The sequence below is a fragment of the Vulpes vulpes genome, chromosome 7, assembly GCF_048418805.1.
Source record: "Vulpes vulpes isolate BD-2025 chromosome 7, VulVul3, whole genome shotgun sequence".
Taxonomy (NCBI): domain Eukaryota; kingdom Metazoa; phylum Chordata; class Mammalia; order Carnivora; family Canidae; genus Vulpes; species Vulpes vulpes.
Window position 1 is genome coordinate 50,541,401 of NC_132786.1, and position 23,926 is coordinate 50,565,326.

Sequence of the window (23,926 nt, forward strand, 5' to 3'; positions counted from 1 at the left end):
CTGAGGACCTCCTTTGCCTAATCTTTCTCATCGTGAAGCCTACATGGTTATATCTGTGTCTTCATCGCAAACTCTCCTCCTCTGCCTCTCTGCCTCCTGGCTGCCCTCCTGGGGCAATGCTACCTCGGACCAGTCTGCCAGTAGTGACCTCCGGTTGTTCAACGCTCTAGCTCTGTAGCTCGGCTGAGAACCGCCTCCTCCTGCAGATGGGTTTGGACACCAGCAACTTGAAAAATAGGACAATAAAGACTGTATATAGTTGCATGGGAAAAACAAAACAAGTGGCTGAGACAGAGACAAGTAATTTGTTCTTAAACGCCCTGGCGACAGAGGCAAAGCCGAAAAGTTCACTAAGGTGCCTACCTAATTTTATCATCTCTCGTTTATAGACCGAATTAGGAGGTTCGTGTGACTAAACTGCGAATGAAAAAAGTCAGTAAGAGGGTTTAAATTGAGCAGAGACGTGGGACAGCTGCAAATTAAAAGATTGTCCCTTTCCTTGGCTCCACCCTTTGGTTAGCCTAGCTGCGAAGTTAGTGTGGACGTGTGTCATCTTCTAAAATTCCACCTCTCTGCGGGTGCCTGTATTTCTGGAATTCTCACCCCAAATCATAAGGTGCCTGTTGGACCCTGGCTCACGGGTGCCAACGTGTCCCGGTGGACGCTCCAGAGACTCAGACCCCAGAAAGGCAGATGCAACAAGCAAGAGGGTTTATTGAACGTTTGTGCAAACGGGCTCTCCGCCTCCGAGGAGGAAGAGAGCCCCGATTAGCAATTACAGGTATCTTTTAAAGGTAAAAGAAAAAAACCGCTTAAAGACAAAAGAACCGCGGGAGTCGCATAGCATTCAAGTTACCGATTTCTCAGAAGGTCAACATGAACCTATTCAGGGACATTCCAATCAGGGTGTGGGGGAAAATGGTTTTCTTATCACAAACAGAATGCTTTTTGTTGCTAAAACTTCAGGAAGGCACCTGGATGGGCTGCCTCTGGATTAGGGCTGATCCTATTTACAGGGGGGGGAGGGGTTTCTTCAGTGCCCTCTGTCCCCTGGTGTGGATTCTGGGTTGTCTGGGGACCCAGGCTCTCCGGAGGAGTGGGGGCTCTGGGCTCTCCAGTAAAAGGCGAGCATCAGTGCTTTTTAAAAGGGGGTGCTGTACCTTTAAATCCTGAAAGTGAACTTGGCTGGGGAAGGCCAGCCAGTCAAGGTCCAGCCCCTAGAAGAGAGAAGAGCTCCAGATTCCCCATCCTCAGCCTTTGCAAGGGGACGGCTGTGCCAGCCAGGCGGGCAGGCTCCTGGCAGCATGGCCCTGAAGCTCGGAGCCCTCCTGCTGGTCCTTGCACTCAGCCTGGCGCAGCCAGCCACGGGGGGCCGGAAGCTCCTGGTGTTTCTGCTGGATGGTTTTCGCTCGGACTACATCAGTGATGAGGCCCTGGAGTCCTTGCCTGGTTTCAAAGAAATTGTGAGCAGGGGAGTGAAAGTGGATTACTTGACACCTGACTTTCCCAGTCTCTCTTACCCCAATTACTACACCCTAATGACTGGTGAGTACTGGGTCCTCCACTGGGTGGATGCCTGGGGAGGTGGTGGGGGTGTGGGCTGGAGTCCAACAGGGAGCAGTTAGCTCCTGGCATTGAGGAGCTTATTTAAATGTTCAGGTTGCCCTCTGTCCTTTGGGACACCAAAGTTCTTGGCTGAGACTTCTTATTTCACAGTCGTGTGAGTCTCCAAAAGCTATGCCAAGGTCCTGCCCTGGTGCGGAGGAACGGAGAACCACATGAATAGGTGATTTTAAAAGTAGTTATTTGTGCCACGGATAAAAATTCGAGGTAACGCCATACTTTCTGAGTTCAAGGTAGAAAGTCAACAGGTCTTCGTGTGTTTGTACCAAATTCCCTCTGTCCCTTTTGCTCCGCACTCATCTGTCATCCGGGAGGTGTTTATCAATGTGCTTGACTATGAAAATCACACATAGGATTCTTGGATTACGTGGAGAGAACCTGTAGGTCATATCCTGAAGTTACTACTTAGCAATGCCACTTGCCCCTCTTTTGTCTTCTTGGGTCAGGTAAAATGATGTGGAGATGAAAAAAAAATTGCTTTGCAGTTCAGATTCCCATCTTTAACTTTTAGGATCTATTAAAACAAAACAAAACAAACAAACAAACAAACAAAAAAAACCTAGCCAACTCAGAGCATGCCTGGGTTTGGGAAGTTGATTTTTGCCTAAAAATGATCTTCATCAGGGTTCGCCGGAATGCCAAATGTGATTGCACAAACTCGGTCCTCTATCTGTGCAATAGAATGTACTTTCTGCTCTCACAGTTGGATTCCCAGCTTCCAGTTTATTTTTTAGCTAACCTTTGTGAGGGCCAGCAAGAGGCTCTCAGAAAGAATTTAGCAAACCTTCCAGGGAGGCTGTTAAGAATGCACTGTTATTGCTGCTTATGCAGGACTTAGCTCCGTGCTCTGAGCACAGGGAAAACTCTATAAATTATGTTAACGGGAAGGGGACGGGAACTCTTGTATCTCATTATGGATCTCTACACAGCGGCAAACCCAAAGGAGTCTGGAAAGACAAATTGATATCTCTGACTTCATGCATGGATACTGGATACATGTGTACATAATAATGCCATAAAATTAAGGGAGGAAGATACTTTGGAGGATTCAAAATGAAAGCATGGGGAGAAAAAAAATCCAGACGGCACACAAGCAAGGAATTTATTTGCTTATTTTTAATTTCCCCCAACAGACAAACAACCAGCATCTGTAAGATAAAGAGGATGAACAAAAGTCCTCTCGTCCTCACTTGGCATGCTTCTCCCCTTGCAGGGAGTCGGTTTGCTGGCTGCTGGGTCACACATAGATGTCATTGTGTGTCACAGCCTGACTTCAGTTCTGTCCCGGGACTTTCACACATACAGACCACCCCTACTCCAGTTGTCTTTCAGAGCCTTGCTGGGAGACCCAATTCATAAACTGCCACGTGCAGTTTTTCTCCATCAGAGTGGAAAATGAACAAAATCCATTTTAGAAAGTCAGGCTCCAATGAGGAAAAGGGGGCCGTTACAGCCTCCACAGAGAAAGCCAAGCCAGTGACATGGTCTTTTGTTTGTCAAACCCACATTCCTGATATTGGCACAAGGAATAATTGGCACAAAGCCTCAGTCATGCAGAGACACACCTTCTTCTCAGGCTAGGGGTGTTTTCACTTGTCTACTCATGACAGAAGAGCCCTTTCCATGGTGGACACGCACACCCATGAGTGTTCGGCAAAGATCTCACCTTCACTTTCAAACTGAGTCTGGCCCAAGGAAACCACAAGAGCTCCATATGTGTTATGCCTAAATATTTTTAGATGATACAATGTATTATTTGAAAGCCTTGCTTACATTGATGGTCTCAGTTTTATAGAAGCAATTTTTAAAGAGATTTATTTATTTATTTAAGAGAGAGAGAGAGAGAGAGAGAGAAAGTGCGTGAGCAGGAGGGATAAGGAGAGACAATCTCAAGGAGACTCTGCACTGAGCATGGAGCCCCAAACAGGACTCGATCTCACCACCCTGAGATCATGACCTGAACTGAAACCAAGAGTTCGATGCCTAACCTATTGAGTCACCCAGATGCCCCTATGAAAGCAATATTGTACACAGAAGGTGTTTAGCAAGGCTCATGTTCAAGTACACATATCTTTGGGTTTGTCTTGTACCTACTGCATGAACATACGCCTTAGAGCAGGACTGGGGGCTGGGAGGTGCCAACCTACGAAGCTGGTATCATCTCCACTGCCCTGGAACTGACTTGGGGCTACATTTAGACTATTCCTCCCAGTATCCATGCTTATTTTTCTACCTGATGTTGAAAAATTTCTCTGTTTTCATTTAAGGAAGGATATATCCATTGGGAGTTGTACTTAAACATATGGTTTGAGCATTTGAGCATTTTATGAATCGACAAAAGAAGTATGCTGGGTCCCTTTGGTACTAAAGGATATACTGTTATAAGGTTCATTGGGATTTCTAAGAGAGACTATGATCTCACTTCGTTACATAAATTACTGCCCACAAGACATAAAGCCTTTGGCGTTCTTATCTTTGCATAGTGAAGAATATTAGGTTATCGGCCTTGGGATTGGAAAAGCTTGGTTGGGGTCCTCTCGGGATCAGGATGGTGTTGGACAACTTTGGGCAGCCCGCTGCACTGCCCTGAGCCTGTTCACTTCCAGGTCCCAAGTCAGGTCCCAAGTCAGGCCAGATGCAGATATGAAAATAAGAAGCACATGGAGATTTTGAAAAAGTTAGGACTGGCACCTCTTGGGAAGTCTAAATAGAAGAAATTAACCAAACGACTGAAACTCTAGAGGGAGAATTTTTTGGGAAACCACATGGATGGTGACGGGGAATGAACAGTTGTGGGATGCGCAAGGAAATCCTCTAGCCCAGTCATTGCCATGAAGCCACTGTGGCTGATTCTTTTTTCTCCTTCAAAATATATATTGATATCAGGACAAATATGAACAAAATTCCAACAGTGATCAAGAAGATCCATTAAATAACAGATTGGTAGGGGCACACAGAATCTTAAAAACAAGGCCTTTCATCCAGGAAGCTCACAATCAAGTTGAGGAGGAGAGACACATCAGATACATAATATTATTCTAAAATAAATGAAAAGGGCTGAATTGTTTCCCTCCAAAATTTATGTATGGGAGTCCCAACCCCTAGTAGCTCAGAATGTAATGCATGTGAAGATATGGTCTTTGAGGAGGTGAGTTGAAGTGAGGCTGAGGGGCGGGGGGTGTAATAATCCAATCTGACTGATGTCTTTTCAAAAGAGGGAGAAATACCAGGATAAATGTACACAGAGAAAAGGCCATACGTGAGGACACAGTGAGAAAGTGCAATCTGCAAGCCAAGGAGAGAGGCCTCACCAGAAACCAAACCTGCTGGCACCTAGACCTTGGATCTCTAGCCTCTAGAACTATTGTTTGGCTAGCCAGTCTGTGGTATTTTGTTATGCAGCCCTATCTAGCAAAAACAAAACAAAACAAAACAAAACAAAAAAAACACAAAGGACCAGAGGATACTTTCCTAATATGCTACAGAAGGCCAGAAGGGAGAAGAATTTTCTTCCAGTTGGAGCAGCACATGAAGCATTTTGAAGGAGGTGGACTCTGAGCTGGAATAAAGAGCTACGAGCATGGCATGCATATCGCTATATCTTACTTTATGCATAACCTTTCCGAAGAGCTGTGTGTGGATCAACTTAATTTTAGTTAAAACACAACCACTGTGTAAACACAACCACTGCTCTGCTTTCTGTTTTAATCTCTCTTACTGTGGTTCTTGTTGCAAAGTTATTCTCTCTGAGGTAAATCCACATTTTAGTAAAGTTTAACATAAAATCCATGGATGAAAAGCAGTGATGTGTTTAATCCAGAGCATGGGTTAAGAGAAAGTGTTGGATATTTTTGAGGAAGTAGAACTTGGCGTCATTTTGTCAAGGCCAAGGGCAACATTTGTTTGTAATTCTTGAACGCTTCTGATTAAGCATTTGGGGAAAGCGGTCCAGAAACGTCCTGAGTAGTGGCAAAGCTGGTCTAGAATTTAATCTTTATTGAACGTAATCTACCAAGAGAAAAACATATGCTGAAATTAGTTTGTTCTGCGATATGTTATTATCAGTTCAACATTTAAAACCTAAAACTAGTAAATAAAGTATAGGGAGGTTGGGTGCCTCACTCCAGACACCAAAGAATTTCAGTAACAAGATTGGAGAGCAGGTGTCAGAAGCCAGATTCTCACAGTAATTAGCAGGGCTCTGACCCCAGTTCTGGAGTGGCCAGGAGGTCATGCACAGGACCTGGGACCCAGGGACACAAGTCTCCTCAAGACCAGTCCAGGAGGCAATAAGAGTCTGAATAAAGGTGTTTATTGATCTACTGGAATCAAAGCAAAACCTAGGATATCAAGCATTAGAATTAACATTTGTGCCAATGTGTTTCCTGTTGCACTCCTAGAGATTACACGGAAACAAATTCTTTCTAGATATCAAGGATCCAACCTTCTGGAGTAAGAGGTTGCAGGATAAGGTACGCTTCTCCCTGCTTTTGCGAAAATAGCTGATTTAAATTAAAACCGGCTGTCACTTGGACCAACAGAAGTCAATGCAGAAAGTACTCGAGAAATCACATTTTGAAAAAAGTCCACATCCTCAGGCTTCTGGGGAATTCAGGTTTTACTTGGTGGGCTTGCCGTGGACCCTTACAGCCCCACAGCAAAAGCAGCGTGGACACGGCCTCCGCGGCTGCCTCTCCCCTTCCCCCAGTAGCAGCATCTGCTCAGGGATATTGGCCCCAGTGTGTTAGCTTCCCTCCATATAGAAGCCGCCCTGCATGCATGATATTTGGTATGCCCGCTACTTCTCCTCTCTTTCTCTCTTGTACAAAATCCAATTCCACTTTCGTTTTCACCAAAGACCTCCTAGTGGTCAAGTGTCAATCCTCAAGCCTCCATTTCTGGCCCAGGGACAGTGCTTGGCCGGGCCATGCTCCCCCTTCCTGACAGCTCCCTCGGTTTCCTCTGGCTTTACCCACCGTTCCTTGGGCCTTTCTCTTATCGCTCCACATCTTCCTTCCCTCCCTTTCTCCTACAGCCTGAGAGGGCTGGACTTTCAAGGTCAATGGCAAAGCCTGTACTGCTCCTACTCCATCCCTAGAGCCTGCTCTCTTGGTTGCCTAGAGCTCCCTCCACCCTCTCTGCCCTACCTTCTGTCCCGCTCCACAGACAACCAGAGTCGTCCTTGCAGCATGTATCTGATCACGTGGCTCCTCCATGCAGACCTTCGAGTAGATCCTGCTTTCACCCTGTAAAATCTGAAGTTCTTTGAGAAATGGTACCATATGGCCATCCAGTCCCTTTCCGGCCTCATTCCTGACCCTCTTCTCCTTGCTTCCTCACCTGTTCCAGGCACATGGCCACCTCAGGACGCTTGAACTTGCTGTTCCCTCTGGCTGGAATGCTTTTCCCCAGAAATACCCAAGGTTTGCTCCACCTCTTTTTTCAGATTTCATTCCCAAAGTCACTGCAGTGATCTGCCTTCCCCGCCCACTACTTGAAAAGCCCACATGACTCCATCATTCTCTCCTTTCTCCCTCTCCTTATATTTCATCTCTGCACCATGGATTATTTATCTGCCTTCTTCAGATAAAATTCATTGTTGTGAAGCAGTATTACAATAAATGATTAAAACATTCAGAGTTTCAGAGAACTTGTCAATTATTATTTCGGTTCTAAACTAGTAAGAAGGAAAAACACCTGAAATTGTGTTTTGCTTTATGAAAGTAATTAACAGCCATTTAGGAGAACTGATGACTAGTTATGTCTAATAATCTTATATATCTCGAAATATGTCATCAATTTTGTTTTAAATTTTGACTGTAAGGTTGGAGGCACCAAGAGGATTACAAGGAGAGACACCCATGAGGAGGGGTTGTGCCAAAGTAGAGGATCAAAGGCCTGGGGTAATGAGGAGATTTAGCCAGAAAACTAATTGTCAGCATAGCCAAAGAGAGAACCTGATGCCCACCAAGGTAGCTGAAGCCAGGAAAGCAGAGACAACAGTAAATCATGAATAAGGCAAATGGTTCAGAACCACTTAAACATCTGTAAGAGGACAGTGAAGGCCAAGTTTCATGTGGTCCTGGGTCTTGGACCCTGGGATGGGTCTGGCAACTGAAAGGGCTGACAGGGCCATCCTTATATTCTCAGCCTCCATCCCAGATTGCTTAAGTGACCAGGCTGTGAACACAGGCATCATGAGAGGCTCTTCAGACATTTGAAAACATGAGGTAGCATTGTGGGCTGAATTGTGTCCCCCTGACCCTGCAAGTTTATATCTTGAGGTCCTAACCCTCAATGCCTCATTTGGCTATGAGTGTCTTTAAAAAGATAATTAAGTGAAAATGGGCTCATTAGGGTGGGCCCTAATCCAATATGACTGATATCCTTGCAAGAAGAGATTAGGACACAGACAGGCCCAGAGGGAAGACCATGTGAAGACACGGGGAGAAGACAGCCATCTAGAGGCCAAGGAGAGAGGCCATAGAAAAGGCCAACTCTGAGGACACCTTGATCTCAGATGTCTAGCCTTCAGAATTGTGAAAAATAAATTTCTGTTGTGTAAGCTACGGTACTCTGTTAAGACAGCTCTTGGGAACAAATACAGTCGGGATGGTGACACAAGTCCACTGAGGGAGGAATGAGGTATTTTTAGACAGACCTCTTCTATCCCCCAACTTACTGAGAGTTTCTGGTTGTTTCTGCCCCCAAATTGAGTTAGTCATGGTGCATTGATTTCCTAGGGCTGCTGTAACAAATGACAACAGATTGGGGTGGCTTAAAACGACAGGAATTTATTCCTTCATGGTTCTGGAAGCTGGTGATCTGATATCAAGGTGTTGGCCAGAGCCATGCTCTCTCAGAAGACTCTAGGGGAGAATCTCTTCCATGCTTTTCTCTTAGCTTCTGGTGTCTCCAGCAATCCTTGGTGTTCCCTGGCCTGTAGATGCCTTGATGTCTCACTCTAGCCTCTGCCTCTGTTGTCATGTAGTGTTCTCCCTGGGTGTCTCTGTGTCTCTTCTCTTCTTCCAAGGACACCAGTGATATTGGAGTAGACCCCATCCTAATGACTTCATTTTACCTTGAATACACTTGCAAAGACCTTGTTTCCAAATAAAGTCACACTCACAGGTACTACAAGATAGGACTTCAGCATGTTCTTGGAGAACACCATTCAACCCCTGACATGGCCAAGTGGAAAGAGCTGAGAATTTGCCCCAGAAGACCTAATTTCATCTGCTCTGTCATCTCTGAACTTTCAGGATTTGAACAAGTTCTTTTTTTTTTAAATAAATTAATTTTTTATTGGTGTTCAATTCACCAACATACAGAATAACACCCAGTGCTCATCCTGTCAAGTGTCCCCCTCAGTGCCCGTCACCCACTCACCCCCACCCCCCGCCCTCTTCCCCTTCCACCACCCCTAGTTCCCTTCCACCACCCCTAGTTCGTTTCCCAGAGTTAGGAGTCTTTATGTTCTGTCTCCCTTTCTGATATTTCCCACACATCTCTTCTCCCTTCCCTTATATTCCCTTTCACTATTATTTATATTCCCCAAATGAATGAGAACATACACTGTTTGTCTTTCTCCGATTGACTTACTTCACTCAGCATAAAACCCTCCAGTGGATTTGAACAAGTTCTTTTGAGTTTCCACATTATCTGTCATTGAATAATGGAGAGACGAATAATAATGGAGAAAGGAAAACTAACCCAGCTGGTCTGTTGGTGGACAGAATGAGGCACCTTGTGTAAAGCCACCATTTACAAAAACTGAACCTGTTACACACTTTATCACTAAGATTAGGCTAAATTATGTTGTAGTGACAAGCTGTATCAAGGCTTACAAACAAGGTTTATCTCTCACTTGTGTACATGGACTTTAAGGATTAGCTCTGCCCCATTTCCTCTTTATTTTGAGACCCGGGCTGGAAGAGCAACTTCTATATGGGATGTACTGCTCACATGGCTGAGGGAAAAGGAGAAATGTCAGAATGAGGTGGTGATGTTTAGAACCTCTACTCAAGGTGGCACAAGTCAATCTACTCACTCCATTGGCCAAAGCAAATTATATTGCCAAGCTTGATGCCGGTAGGTTAGGGATGCATAATCCTCTCAGAGTAGGGGCAGGAGGGGTAGGAATGATCTTGAACATTAATGGAGTGTATCACACACACATGAAATGGGTATTTGTTGCATTTTATGGGAAACTCACGGGCCTTAATGAAAAGGAATGGTATAGAGATCAGTGCCTGCAATGCAGGGGAGGGAAGTATTATTGGGACTTACAATGGGCTTGAACATTTCCATGTAGAAGGTGGATCTAGAACTAAATGTTGAAAGATAAGTGGACAGATTTTTAACAGGAGATGGGTTTTGGGCCAGATCTTAAGAAAAAAAAATCTATTAAGCCTGTGAGATGTGAGGGCCGTAGCTTAGACAAATCAGAGAAGCATAACAAGACAGGTGAAGGGGCGCTAAACCACTCACCCCTTGGGTGTGGGTTGAAGGGCTAGAGAGAGATGGATTTGCTTAAGAAAAAAAAAAAAAAAGACATGCAATTGATGGGATGCTTTTGAAAGCTAACTTGAAAATAACCAGGGAGCTCCTCCTTTCTTCCTTTTCCACTCCAAACATTCAAGCATCTATTCTTTGTGATGGGCTTTAAGGGAAGAGTTGAAGGAGGCAGCACTCGCTGATGCTAGTAGGGCGTACCCTCCCTGAGAGGGTAGGAGGAGGTAAGAGGAAGGGAGCCCGGATCTAATTCAAGACCAGAAGGTATTCAGAGTGGGGGGCTCCTATGAGCAGAAACCAGAGATGGGAAAGTTTGGAGGCCTATCTATTTGGGAGAAGTAAATTTTATCAGAATAGATTTCAAGTTGGAGTAAGATATTCACCTAGAGTTGGCCCTATAGGGGATCAGACAGTGTCCTCAAGGAGAGTTCCAGAAACATGTGGAATAACCATGAGGGTAATAGAAAATGCTCCTGCGGATCCCAGGGGACCCCCAGTGAACGGACTTCTTATCTCTCTGCTGGGCCCAGCCTGGTGGAGATTTCTCACAGATAGACAGTTAAATCTATCTTCCTATCTGCATGAACTTTGTCTACATTTTCTCCCTTACTTCCCAGGGACACCTAACCATATCTTTCCATGTTTCAACTTAAAACTACAGCGTGTATAAGGGGTCCTGATCAGACTGCCTACAGAAGCAGGCTGGCTAGGTAAAGTACAGGGCAACAGAAGCGTGAAGAGTGAGTACTAACCGGCTCATGCCCAGAGCAAAATGTGTGTTCCAGGAATTTACAAAAATAATCTTTCCTGGCACGTCATTATTTAAGCTCCCATCAGCAGACCTCTCTACAGCAAAGTGCCACTTTTCAAAAAATGTGTTTCTCTTGGCTTCCATGGTGATGAGAGGGAGTTCTTGTTAGATGGCATTCAGCTCCTGGAACCTCACTCCCCGAAGAAGGGAATGGTTAGGGTAGTGGGTAAAGCTTAAAAATGTGGTGAAAGCTTTTGATTATAATAACAGCAAACCCTTTTCCAGAAGGTTCACCCCCACAGTCCTCAAACCACGGCTGCTCTTCCCCCCTCCTTCCTCTCACCCCAGTGTTGATTGATAGGACCATATTCCTCCTGCCAAGGCTTCTGGGAGTTTGGTTGAACCATGCTGCTCTCAGTACCTGCCTCATCATGAGTGATATGCCAAAAATGGGTTCAAGGACATTTAAAATCATTTTGGAGGGAGCCTGAGTCAGCGTGCTAACATTGATTTCAGAGACACTTTAAATAACACATACTCAAGTTTCAGAGTCCCCTTCCATGAATAGGGCCATTGTGTCCACCATCTCTCCCAGGTGGGGACCTGGGGCAGGTCTGGGGCTCCTCTGGATCCTGTGTGTAGCATTTGGCTCTTGTTGGATATTGTGCTCGATCATAACCTACTCTTACCTTCAACCATTTCTATAGCAGGGAGAAAGGGTCTGGGAGACAGATCATGGAACCATGTGGATCAGTCTTACTTGGACAAAGGGCTTCTCTGGCTGAGATCGTGAACAGACTTCTGGTTGGGGTTACTGCAGATATTTTACCCCTTGATGAAGTAACTCCCCCTGGATGTCTGCCTTTAAGGGCGAGAGCTTCTGTGGTTGCCAGCTGTGTGGCAGGAGGACAAGTGGGGTCACCATGAGAGTGCATGGAAATGTCTGCAGCAGAGTGTCCCAAGCCGGGTGCTGTGGGCCATGAATGGGTTGCAGGTGTGCCAAGGGGCCAGGTCCCCTGCTCGGTATGAGCAGCCTTCTGTGTTCATCCCACATTATTCAACCAAAATATTTGATGGGAAGCAAGTTAGGAAGTGCTGGTGGACCAGATAGAGCTCAGCAGGGAGGGCAGGGTGCCAGGTTTCTTCTCCTGACTCTGCCATGACCCTCCCGGACATCGGCAAAGTCATATCATCTTCCTAGTCCTGAGTTCCCACAGCTTTAAGATGAGAGGCCTGGGAAAGAGGAGCCCTGGGGTTAACTGTGCACTGAATGGGTGCCAGCTATATGCTGGGAATGTTCTAAGTGCTCTGTTCTAGGTGCTGGGAATAGTCATGTGGCTCAAAGGAGATCCTCAGGGGCGGCGGTAGGGCAGAGGGAAAGGGTGATCGAGTGGGGTTCTCAATGACATTCTGCATCCTTCTCCTGTTATGATCACAGTAAGTCCCCCTTGACCTCTTCTACAGATTTGAAGAAAGTTGTCTGTAGTTAACCCCACAGGCTGCTCATGGCCCCTGACAAGGACCCTGGCCTGGGGGGAGGGTGAGAGGCACAGATGGAGGTCCCCAGGTCTATGGATGTAGTGCGTGAGCCACCCATAGAGTTTGCCTGAGAGGGTCCCTGGGCCTTGGCCCTTCTTCCAGATTCTGCACACAAGGCATATAAATTAGCCCACTGGCTCTGCAACACATCTAGTTTTCTCTGAAAAATTATCTATGTGTATAAGAATTTGGCTTTCTCAGATGGACTTGAGAAAACATTTTGCTTAAATGGTTGAAGGCAAAAGCCTTAAAGAAACATAGGTGTTTGAGAAAAAGAACCTCAAATATTAGGCTTCTAGTCATTCACTAGCAGACCATAGACCAGGCTAAAAGTGCTCCCAGCCTGCGCCAGCCCCTGCCCCTGTAGGGGGATAGATAAGGAAAGCCTATTAAAGGGTTGTCCTGTTGGGCCTACCCTCACTGGCCATGTGAGCTCCCTTTCTGGGCTTTGGTGAGCTCTCATTGGTAAAGGAGGTGGACCCCCTCTAGGCCACACCCCTGAACAGCAAGACAACCCACCATGAGTCCACCAAAGAGGGCAGATGTGAGGCTAGACCCGTCAGGCCATGAGGGCATCTCAGAGAAGTCACCAGGGTCTACACTCCTGCAGAAGGCCCCCAAGCCACTCACCCTGAGGTGTTCCCAGCAGCCAGGCCATGCACTGTGTATGGGTGGTCAGTGATTTTAAAAACTTTACACACATGTTCTCCCAGTCTCTGGTCACAAACCCTCTCTCCTGTCTGGGCAGGCCCCACCAGGAGGCAGGAGGCAACAAGCAGCACCTGCCGGAAGATACCACCATTCAAGGTCATCAGGCCACAGCCAAGAGTTTTTGCCAATTGGAGGAAAATCATATCTTTAAAAATACATAAGAAACTAGAACCATGGTTCACTCTTAGAGAAAGATGAGAGTGAAGATGGGAGGGGAGATGTCTTATTGCCTGTCTTTTGAACAATATGATTTCTCTGTTCAAAATATTAAATGAAAAATATATCCATATCCAATGGGACTTGCTCATCTCTAGTTGAGTAAGCAGACATTTGAATTTAACATTGATAAAGCCTCCTGTTTACTTCAAGCTGCTGTAACAAAGAACCATAGGTTAGACGGCTTATGAACAACAGAAATTTATTTTTCACAGTTCTGGGGGCTGGAGGTCTGTGATCAGCATGCCAGTGTGGTCTGGTTCCAGTGGTCTGGTTCTGTGTTGCAAATGACCATTTTCTCATTGGATCCTCACAAGGCACAAAGAAGGGGAGAGAGTTCTCTGGGATCCCTTTTATAAGGGCACTAATCTCATTCATGAGGGCTCCATCCTTGTGACCCGAGCACCTCCCAGAGGCTCAGCCTCCTAATAATATCACATTGGAAACTAGACTTCAATATATGAATTTTTCAGGGAGGCAAACATTTGGCCCATTGCACTGCCTTTGTGACTTAGAAAAATATATTCACACTAAAAGAGTTTTTAAAAAGATGTTTTCTATCCTAGTATAAAGCAGTGTTTTGTGGTTTGGTTTGGTTTTCTCAGTCTGCATTGCAGGCTTGCAAACAACAACCAGCCAGGATCCACGGTCAATGCCCATGGTTAAGGCCGCTGTGATCATCCTTCCTGCAACACTGTCACCTCATGGAAGCTGCTACTGCCCCTCTGAGGAGCGGGACTAAGGACAGTCTGTCAGGCTCCACTTGTGTCTAGCCTCTGAAGGCCTCCAGCTACCCCTCCAGACCAAGCCAGTCCACACAGCAATCCATCCTGCTTTTGGTCTACACTTGCTCAAAGGCAGTGGAGTGTTAGCAGTCTGTTTCTGCATCGGGGCCCAGGGCTTGCTCAGAGGGGACACTTGACTCATGTTTATTGTGACCTTGCTGGTTCAGCCAGTAACTGGACTTCTGTCCAACCCCATGGTGGAAGCCTTATGTTATCTATCCTTTTTGTAGACTCAAGAGTTTGGTTGCTGAACCTCATCTACTAAGGTTCCACTGTTCTTAACAAACCACTGATGCATGCATGCACCTGTGTTGGTCTTAATGGATTTGGATTCCTTTTGGCCATATTCCATAGGCTTCTAAGCTTCCCCTCTTCATCTTCACACTGGATGTGCTTCTCCTCCCCAGGACCCAAAGCAACACCATTGCCACTTTCAGCCTGTCATATTGACTCCCCAGTACCCAGGGCCATCGTGCTTTTTGCTGGGCTCTGTGGGTGGATCTGATCTCTTGCTCCACTTACTCCCAGTCTAGCCCCTTCCTCTGCAGCTTAGCCAGCTGGCCTCATCCCAAACCATGACACCCCTCCCTGTATATTCAGATTCCATTTTAGCATACATTCATCCGTGTAAAATATAATGTTAAAACTATGTGAATGAGCTTGGGAATATGTAACAAAACCCACTATATCCCAATCCAGAATTTCCCCCAGAGCCATTCAGAATTACCAAATGTAAAAAGCAGAAGTAGCCTTAGAAACACTAGTGCATTTATTTGTCTCTTTGTGCAGAACAAGAGACTCAGGACTAAGATTCAGGCCCAGCAGCTAGGTAAGCACAGAGCCTCACTGAGCACAGGGCTCCAAGGTGGGCTGGGGTCTGGTGTCCCTCCAATGCACAGGGACAGATGCCCAGGCGTCCCTTGCAACCCTTCCTGCTTATTGGTCCCATGGGCTTCTCTGGCTGAACTCTTGGCTTTGCTCTGGGCCCACCCTTCTTTCACAGCGGGGCTTCCCTGCCTGGGTTGCTTTTGCTTCTTTTCTCTCCCTTATTAACATCTCCCAAAATGTATAAATGTATAAATGGAATGAGATTCAAAGCTTTCCGTGTAGATTCCATCAAAGATCTGATCAAGGAGGAGGTGGAACCACCTAGAAGACTGGGGGTGGTGTTTGGACTCAGCTCAGCCATTCTCCCTACTTCCAGGTGCCACGGATGATCATTGAAGGCTGGCTGCTATCCTTTACAGCAGGATATAAATAACCTTACATAACCTCCCCAAGTTCTGATGGAACAGATAAGAAAATCACATTCCAAAGAATTCGCTCTCAGACTGTGTCAGCATGTACTTCAACATGTAGCTAAAAGCTAAAATAATCAGATGGGGGAAAAACAACTTTACCAAATCCCAACCACCTGTTTGTTCTTTTGAAATGAGTGGCCAGCTGTGTGGGTGTCTTGAAGATTCACCTCAGGAGGTTCCCTCACTGGACATCAGATTAGTCCCTACCCTTCAGGCTCCTGTCGGCCAGTTGTGAAATCCCTGTTGGAATGGAATTCTGGAGAACGATCTCTTCACCTCTCCCTTGTCAACTCCCTATTTTTGTTGGAGGCCTCTCTGGAATCTCTGGGTCCTTCCTTTTGCTTATACTACTTATTACTTCTGGAAGGGTTCTGCTCCCATTCTCCCTGGAGCCTCCAAGCCTCCACTCCACCCAGATGCCAGCTTCTCTCCACCTCTGTCTTTCAAGCCAAAATAAGATGTCTTTCCTCTGAAAGGCCTTGATCTGCAGATAGTAGTAACCTTGGAGAGCTGGATGGTGCTTTGAGGTCTATTTGCCAACTCCTTTACTGCTTGCAGTCTGAACCACAGAATTTGGCAACTACAACAGCATATGATGTGGACATACATGCATACAATACATTCATATATGACTGCTCTCTGTGCAAGAGTATGTTGAACACTTACTGTTCTATATAAGTTGCTGTTCTAAAGATGACCAGGACTTGACCCTCTGTCTTGGATGAAATTGTGAATAAGCAGGAGCATAAACATGTGTTGAAATAAATATAATCACAGGACAGAATAGAATAGGCACAGGAGAAACACAGACCATTTCTCAGAGTGTGTAGATGAAGAGGGAAGGCTTGCTGAGGTGCTGATATTTCAATAAAGCCTGAGGGATTCAATTCAGACAGGTTGAAACCTGGAGGAAGGGCCTTCAGGGTGGATGGTCTCCCGCAAGTCAAGGGGCAGAGGTGGGAATGATGAGGAGCATGTGGAGAGCAGGATTGGGCTTTGAGACCCTTACTGTGACTTTACTGAGCAGCGTGGGTCTGAGGGAGGCCATCCAGGCCCTGGTCTGGGGTGAGAACTCACCTGGAAGTCAGGTCCTCAAAGGCAGAATGAAGCTGAGGTCAAGGATTTGCTAGACTTTGTGGAGAATGAATGGGCAAGACTGGTTGGATGTGGAGGAGCAGAGAGAAAAAAGTCTCAGGATCAGATAAGAATTCAAGCTAGTTTTATGGTAATGTTAATGAATTAATCTGTGTGTAAAGTTGATCCAAGTTCACAACCTTGAATGTATAAGAAACAGTGCATGTCTTTATTTTCTTTAAAAAAAGAAAAAAACCTGTGCAAGTGATGAATCACTAAATTCTACTCCTGCAAACAATATTACACTATTTGTTAACTAACTAGAATTTAAATAAAAATTTGAAAAAAAATTAAAAATAGAAATTTATAATTTAACCCCCAAATAAGTAAACCTCCTATGTTTGACCACCTCTTCCCAAAAACTGAAATCTGTGGGAGAACCTGAAAACATACTAAGTCAAATAAGCCACACAGAAGGACAGGTATTGTAGGATTCCACTTATATGAGGTACCTAGGGTAGTCAAATTCATAAAGGCAGGAAATAGAATGGTAGTAAGTAGGGCCTGGGAGGAATGGGAAGTTAGTGGTTAGTGGGACAGAGTTTCAGTTTGGGATAAGAAAAGTTCTGGAGGTGGATAATGATGATGATTGCACAATAACATGAATGGGCTTAATGCTACTGAACACTTAAAAATGGTTAAAATGGTGAATTTTATATTATGTGTATTTTTCCACAATTAAAAAAAAAAAATCCTAAATCTGACTCTGGCTCCCATTCCACTGGGCTCAGTGGAATTTCAGTCTCAGTCACTCCTGGGTGGATGGTGGGGTGACTTTTCTACTTTGTCTAGGGTTATGCAAAGGTCCTAGGTCGTATATAGTCCTAAGGCATTGAGGACAACAGCCCTTGTCATTCGTCTATTCTGGTTCTCAACAAATGTCCACATGTCAGTCCATAGTGCTTCAGTGAGTAGGCTCTGCTGCTTTGATCTAGAAAACCTTGTGCCTTGACTCTAGCCTCCCCTATTATGTCTCTCAGATGACAATCCTCCCCATGAAGTTCTGTCACCAAGAAGTGCATCATTTTCTGCTCTCGTTGGACCAGTAAATCCTTCTTATCTCTCCCTGGTATGGAGGAAAATTTTCCACCAGGAATGATTTCATGGGTATGTGACCTATGCAGTCACATTGAGCCCCATGCTTATAGGGACCCTGTGCTTGCTTTCATGCTCTCTGCTGTCACCATTTCAAAATTCCTAATAATTTGTGAACAAGGGATCCCACACTGTCATGTTGCACTAGGCCCTGTAAATTATGTAGCCCATCCTGCCTTTCTCTCTTCCCTGCCTCCCCTGAAGGCGAGTATGTCTTCCTTCTTCCTCTACCTTTCTGAGACACATTCACAATGTGTTCAAGTGATCTCAATTTGAGATGATAAAATGTCCCAAAGGAAAGAGTGTGTCCAGCAGGCAATATCAGCTGTTGTTCCAGAAACACAGACCACTCCAAAGACAAAAGGGGCTGGATGCCTGCTTGAAACACAATGGAGGGAAATGTATAGGAAGAAAACAGGCTAGTTCATATTTCAGTAAAATATCTCAACACAGTATCAAAGTCAGTTTATATTCTCATACCTTGGGCACTTGCAAGATAGCTGGGTGGTGATTTCTTGACTAGTCACGATGGTTTAGGGATAAAGATTTCAGAGTTATCCTCAGAGAAGTGGGATATTATGTGAGTAGATGAGGCCCCCTGGGAAGATTATGGCAAGAGAAGGAAAAGAGGTCAAGATGAAACCTTGACGGACCTTGCTTGCATTTAGGGGGACACGATGTAGAGAAGAAAGACAGAAGAAGAAAGGAGACAAAGAAGTACAGACCTATCACAGACCATCCTAGCAAAGGCCCAAAATGAAAATCAGCAGGAGTCAAACAGGCTCAAAGTAATTAAGGAAAAAAACTTTCAATAGGAGACAGAATTTATACAGAATTATTGAAGAAAAGAAGAAACAAGAAGTCATTGGATTAGAGGACTTGCACATAGCAGGGTTTGGAGACCAGTAGGGAGATGGAAAGGAGGGACAATGCTTTGTAGGTGAATTGTGTATTTGGAAGATTTGGGAGCTGGTGTTTACCTGTGTCACTGGGAATCTGAAGGATCTAACCTAGTCTTGATATGCTGGTTTATGGGTCTATACAGTTGTGATCTCACCTGATCTTTTAAAATTATTATTATAGCTTTATTGAAGTATACTTTTCATACTATAAAATCAATCCATTTATAAAGTGCAATTCAATGATTTTTACTATATTTACTGAGGTGTGCAACTATCATCATAATATAATTTTAGAGTATTTCCGTCACCCCACAACAAAACATTGTACCCTATAGTTGCTCCTCATTCCTATCTCCAGAACCATGTTAGGCAACTACTAATTGACTTTCTTTCCCTAAAGCCTAGCTTTTTCTAGACATTTGCTATAAATGGAACTATAGGATAGGTGTTTTTTTGTGTGTCTGGCATCTTTCACTACTCATAATGATTTTGAGGTTCATCCATGTCATAGTAGTACATCATTCCTTTCCACTGGCAAGGAGTATTCCGTTATACAGATAGACCTGCATTGCATTTATCCATTCACCAGCTGATGAACATTGGGGTTGTTTCCACTTTTTGGCTGTTGTGAATAGCGTCACTACAAATATTCATGTACAAAGTCTCTGTGTAGACATGTGTTGTCATTTCTTGTGGGTAGGTAACTTAGGAGTAGAATTGCTGAGTCATATGGCGACTCTATGTTTAATATTTTGAGAAACCGCCAAACCGGTTTTCAAAATGGCTGCATCACTTTACATTCCCACTAGCGGTATTTGTGGGGGGGGGGTCCCATTTCTCTACATTCTCAATAACATTTGTCATTGTCTTTTTTCATTATTCACCACTCTAGTGGGTGAGAAGTGGTATTTCATTGTGGTTTTGAGTTGCATGTCCCTAATGACTAGTAATGCTTGACATAACACACTTAGTGGCTATTTGATAACTTCTTGGGAGGAATGTCTATTCAAATTATATTATCCTTTTTTAAAAATTGGGTTATCTGTTTCTCTTATTAGTTGTAGGAGTTCTTCATACATTTTTGATATACATTTCTTAGAGGATATATGACTTGCAAATCTCTTTCTCTTAGGAATTGGGGTATTTTTTCACTTTCTCACTGGAGTGGCTTCAAATGTAAGAGCATTTAATGAAGTTTTATTCATTGATGTTTTTCTTTTGTCACTTGTACTTTTCGTATCATATGTAAGAAATAGCTGCTTAAGCCAACACATCATGAAGATTTATTCCTGTGTTTTCTTTTAAGAGTTTTGTACTTTTAGCTGTAACATTTAGGTTTGTGATCCATTTTGAGTTAATCTTTGTGTATCACGTGAGGTAGTCACACCGAACCATTTGTCAAAAAGAGTATTCTTTTCCCACTGAATTTTCTTGACACTTGTGGAAAAGCAATTGACTTATGAATGTTAGCATTTATTCCTGGACTCTCCATTCTATACGCCCCTTCTTGTACCAGGACCATACTGTTATGATTACTTAGCTTTGTAGTAAGTTTTGAAATCAGGATGTGATTTTTCCTCCCAACTTTGTGCTTATTTTTAAAGATTGTGGGGTGCCTGGGTGGCTCAGTGGTTGAGCGTCTGCCTTTAGCTCAGGTCATGATCCTGGGGTTCTGGGATTGAGTCCCACATCAGGCTCCCTGTGGGAAGACTGCTTCTCCCTCTGCCTAAGTTTCTGCCTCACTCTGTGTATCTCTCATGAATAAATAAATAAAATCTTACAAAAAAAAAAAAAAAAAAGATTGTGTTGGCTATTCTTTGTCACTTGTATTTCCCAAAGAGTTTTAGGATGAGTTTATCAACTTCTGAAGAAAAAAAAAAGAAAGAAAGAAACTCAGCTAGGATTTTTATAGGGATCGTGTTTAATCTAGAACAATTTAGGAAGCATTGCCACCTCAACCGCATAATGTCTTCTGATCTGTAAACGTGGGATGTGTTTCCATTTATTCACATACCAAACCCTTTCAGCTATGTTTGATAGTTTTCCGTGCATAAGTTTTGCACTTCTTCTGTTAGATCTTTCTAAAAGCACATTATTGTTTTTTATATTGTTGTGAATGGAATTATTTTCTTAATTGCATTTTTGCAGCATATGAAAACCTGGTTGGTTTGGGTGTTGATCTCATATGAGGCTACCTTCCTGAATTTGTGTATCAGTCCTAATAGTATTTTGTGGATTCCTTCAGATTCTCTGCATACAAGAATATACAAGATCATGTTTCCTTCAAATAAAGACAATACTTCTTCTTTTCTTACCTTGATGCCTTAGATTGATCTTTATCATCACACTGGGAGTTATATAAGGGCATTTTTGCCGATGAGAGAACTTAAGTTGAGAGACAGTAAGCAGCTTGTCTGGGGTCACCTAGCCAGGAAGTGAGTAAATAGGACCAGAACAGAGGACTTCTACCCCCACCTCCATCACTCAGCGTTTTCACCATGCTGCCTCTGGTTGGGAGAGAAGACAATGGATGGCCTATATCCCTACAGCACTCCTATTGTCTTCCAGATTCAGTCAAGCAGGGAGCAGAATGTACATTTCCCAGATGTCTGTGGTATTTATATGTCTTTATATCTGTAGCGCTCAGTGCTAGATGCTTTCATACCACATCATACAGTAGTCAGTTATGCCCATTTCATGGATGAGGAACTTAAGGCTGTGAAGTAGTAAATTACTTGCAAAGCCCATAAACAGCAGAACCATGAGTCCAAATCCCATGCTCCTCCCCTGACATCATGCTGCCTCTCCTTTCCTGCTCTCAAGGAAGTGACTCTCAGGACAGTGTCATCTTGTGTGGCTGTCTAAGTGTCTGTCCCTCAGACAGTGATCTCGTGGTTGTGTTACATGCATGGTGTATGGCTGCAGGCACGGACACCCATAAGGCATGAGTCACTGCCCTTCCAGGCTTCATCCAGACTAAGGGACCTCATGGGCAACTATGTTTTTAAACCCTCCTTTGTGAGTCTCAATGGACAATGTGAACAATAAGCGCTTCTGGGGTTGAGTATAAAAGAGAGGATTCAACCTCAGACACTTAGCTACTTATCTCAAATGGCCGAGGCTGAACAGTTGTGAGGAATGGTTTAAACAGGCCCCTTTTGATAAGCCACATCTGGGATCCTGACCCAGACCACCAAGATGCATCTCTGGACTCTTGCTTCTAATTACACTTGGTTCTGGGGCCCTGGGAGGCCACTGCAACCCCTCAATGGGGAGGGGTCCGAGTTGCCCCACATCCCACTCATGCTCCCTGACACTCAGAAGGAACTCAGTAAATGCATCTTTGTATTTGTTTTAAAGTTACTTGGAAACTGCTTTATCTTAAACACTAGGCCAGTTTCTCTCTTCCCTACCCCACCCCCACTCCTAACAGAAAGGGAGGTCCTGCTGCCCGTCTGTCGTGGGGGACGTCCTCAGTCCTACAGCAGATGAAAGATCCAAGCAGAAATGGTAAAGATCGCCTCGGACACAGCTTTTGCCCTCTTCTCCCCCAGGCCAGTCCACACCCAATGCAGGATGGGTCCTCGAAATACAAAGCAGAGATGGGTGCTATTAAATATCTTACAAATTCAAATATTTTCAGAGGCAAGTAGACACTCAAACTCTTATGGTTTGCCTTTTCACTAAATTCCAACTTGGTGAGTCAGTCAGTGCTCTGGTGATTTAAAATGACTTCTTTTGTATTCCCAAGAGATTACAGGTTTGGGAGTTTGAGACATTTATAATGGAAAGTCTGGAAAAGTTCTCAGAAACAATAGTTCCCTCGGGCAACATGGTGTGAGGTAGAAGGTATCCTGCTTTTTAGTCCAGCTTCCCCTTCCAGGTGGTTTTGTGGTCAGCAGGAGAATAAGAATTTCTTAATAACACGAAATAAAAAGGCAGTGCTTCTGCCAAAGCAGGATTGCTTTGTATCTGACTTAGCCATATTTTATATTTTTTCAATTCATTGCCAAATCTGACCACTTCTCCCCTCACACGAGTCCCTTCCTGTCCATATAAATAAGCCAATGTTGGGTGTTGGCTTGGTCGTTTCTCTTCTCTCTTGAAGAGATTTGTGTGAAGGGAGCCATGAACTGGAAGCAGGAGAAGTGGGTCTAGTCTGGGCCATGGCAATTGTCTCGACTTTGTGGCCTCAAAATCCTTCCTGGTTTTCTAAAAAAAAAAAAAATGAGGTTGTTGAGGGCTCCAAGGAAGGGAATCCCAATACCATGGCAAGGTGCTCTTTCTTCCCTGTTGTTGGGATCAGTTCTGGTGGGCTTCCCCTTAAACTTTCCAATCCTGGTTCCTGTCAAAGGAAAGGTGATGTTATTTGTCCTGGCGTCCCCTCTTCACTGCCATTCCTAAGGAGCCGAGCTGGAACTGCAGCTATGGTTAGCATTTGAAGCCATCTGTCCATACATTTACTTTCCAAAGCATGAATTTAATTTTTACACATACCCCTTGCCCTGTTAAGATTCAGCGTTATGATTTTAAGAAGAAGGAAAATGGCCTGGCTTGAGGTAGGATTTGGGGGATTATTAGAAACCTAGGCCAGATATTTCTATTTAAAATCACATCCTTCACTACCATTTCCCAGAGGAATAGAGTTTAATTCTTTTTGGGGAAATATCTAATGGACTCCATACCCTTCTGGTTTCACTAGAATAACCCCCACGTAGAGTCATGGCAGTGTTGAGAGGGGCGGCCAAGGGGGAAAAAAAAGCAGCCCCCAGTGTGACCATGTAGCACTGATTCTTTTCTCACTCCCAATCCACTTTCCCAGCACAGCCACCGGCTGGCTGGGCACACAGAGCTCTTCAGTCCAAGCGTTAGCCCCTGAGATAGCCTGAAAGGCTAGGTGGCCACCCTGCTGGGTTACAAATGGAAAACCCAGGAAATTAAGTTTTGAAAGAATGGCCAATATATTTGTTTGCTTGATCACCATATCTGTCATTCTGGTTCTTATCCATCTTTCTAGATTGATTGAATTTCAAGTCCAAGTGATCACGAGGCCAGAGGTTGTCTTCTACGGGGCAATCATTACCTCTCCGATCACATAAGGAAAAAAATGAGATGCAAAAATGGCTTTATGAGTGCACCTGGGGGATTAAGAATGAATCTGGGGATCCCTGGGTGGCGCAGCGGTTTGGCGCCTGCCTTTGGCCCAGGGCGCGATCCTGGAGACCCGGGATCGAAACCCACGTCGGGCTCCCGGTGCATGGAGCCTGCTTCTCCCTCTGCCTGTGTCTCTGCCTCTCTCTCTATCTCTCTGTGACTATCATAAATAAATAAAAATTAAAAAAAAAAAAAAGAATG

General features: G+C 44.5%; 1 protein-coding gene across 1 annotated transcript in view; it reads left to right on the forward strand.

The window, feature by feature from the left end:
• The first annotated feature begins 1,015 nt into the window (after positions 1–1,015).
• Positions 1,016–23,926, forward strand: part of ENPP6 (ectonucleotide pyrophosphatase/phosphodiesterase 6) — a 115,732-nt gene continuing 92,821 nt past the window's right edge. The window contains exon 1 of the mRNA XM_026018260.2: positions 1,016–1,545. Within this exon, the coding sequence (XP_025874045.1) occupies positions 1,305–1,545 (241 nt within the window). The 5' untranslated portion in view covers positions 1,016–1,304. The remainder of the gene's footprint in view (positions 1,546–23,926) is intronic.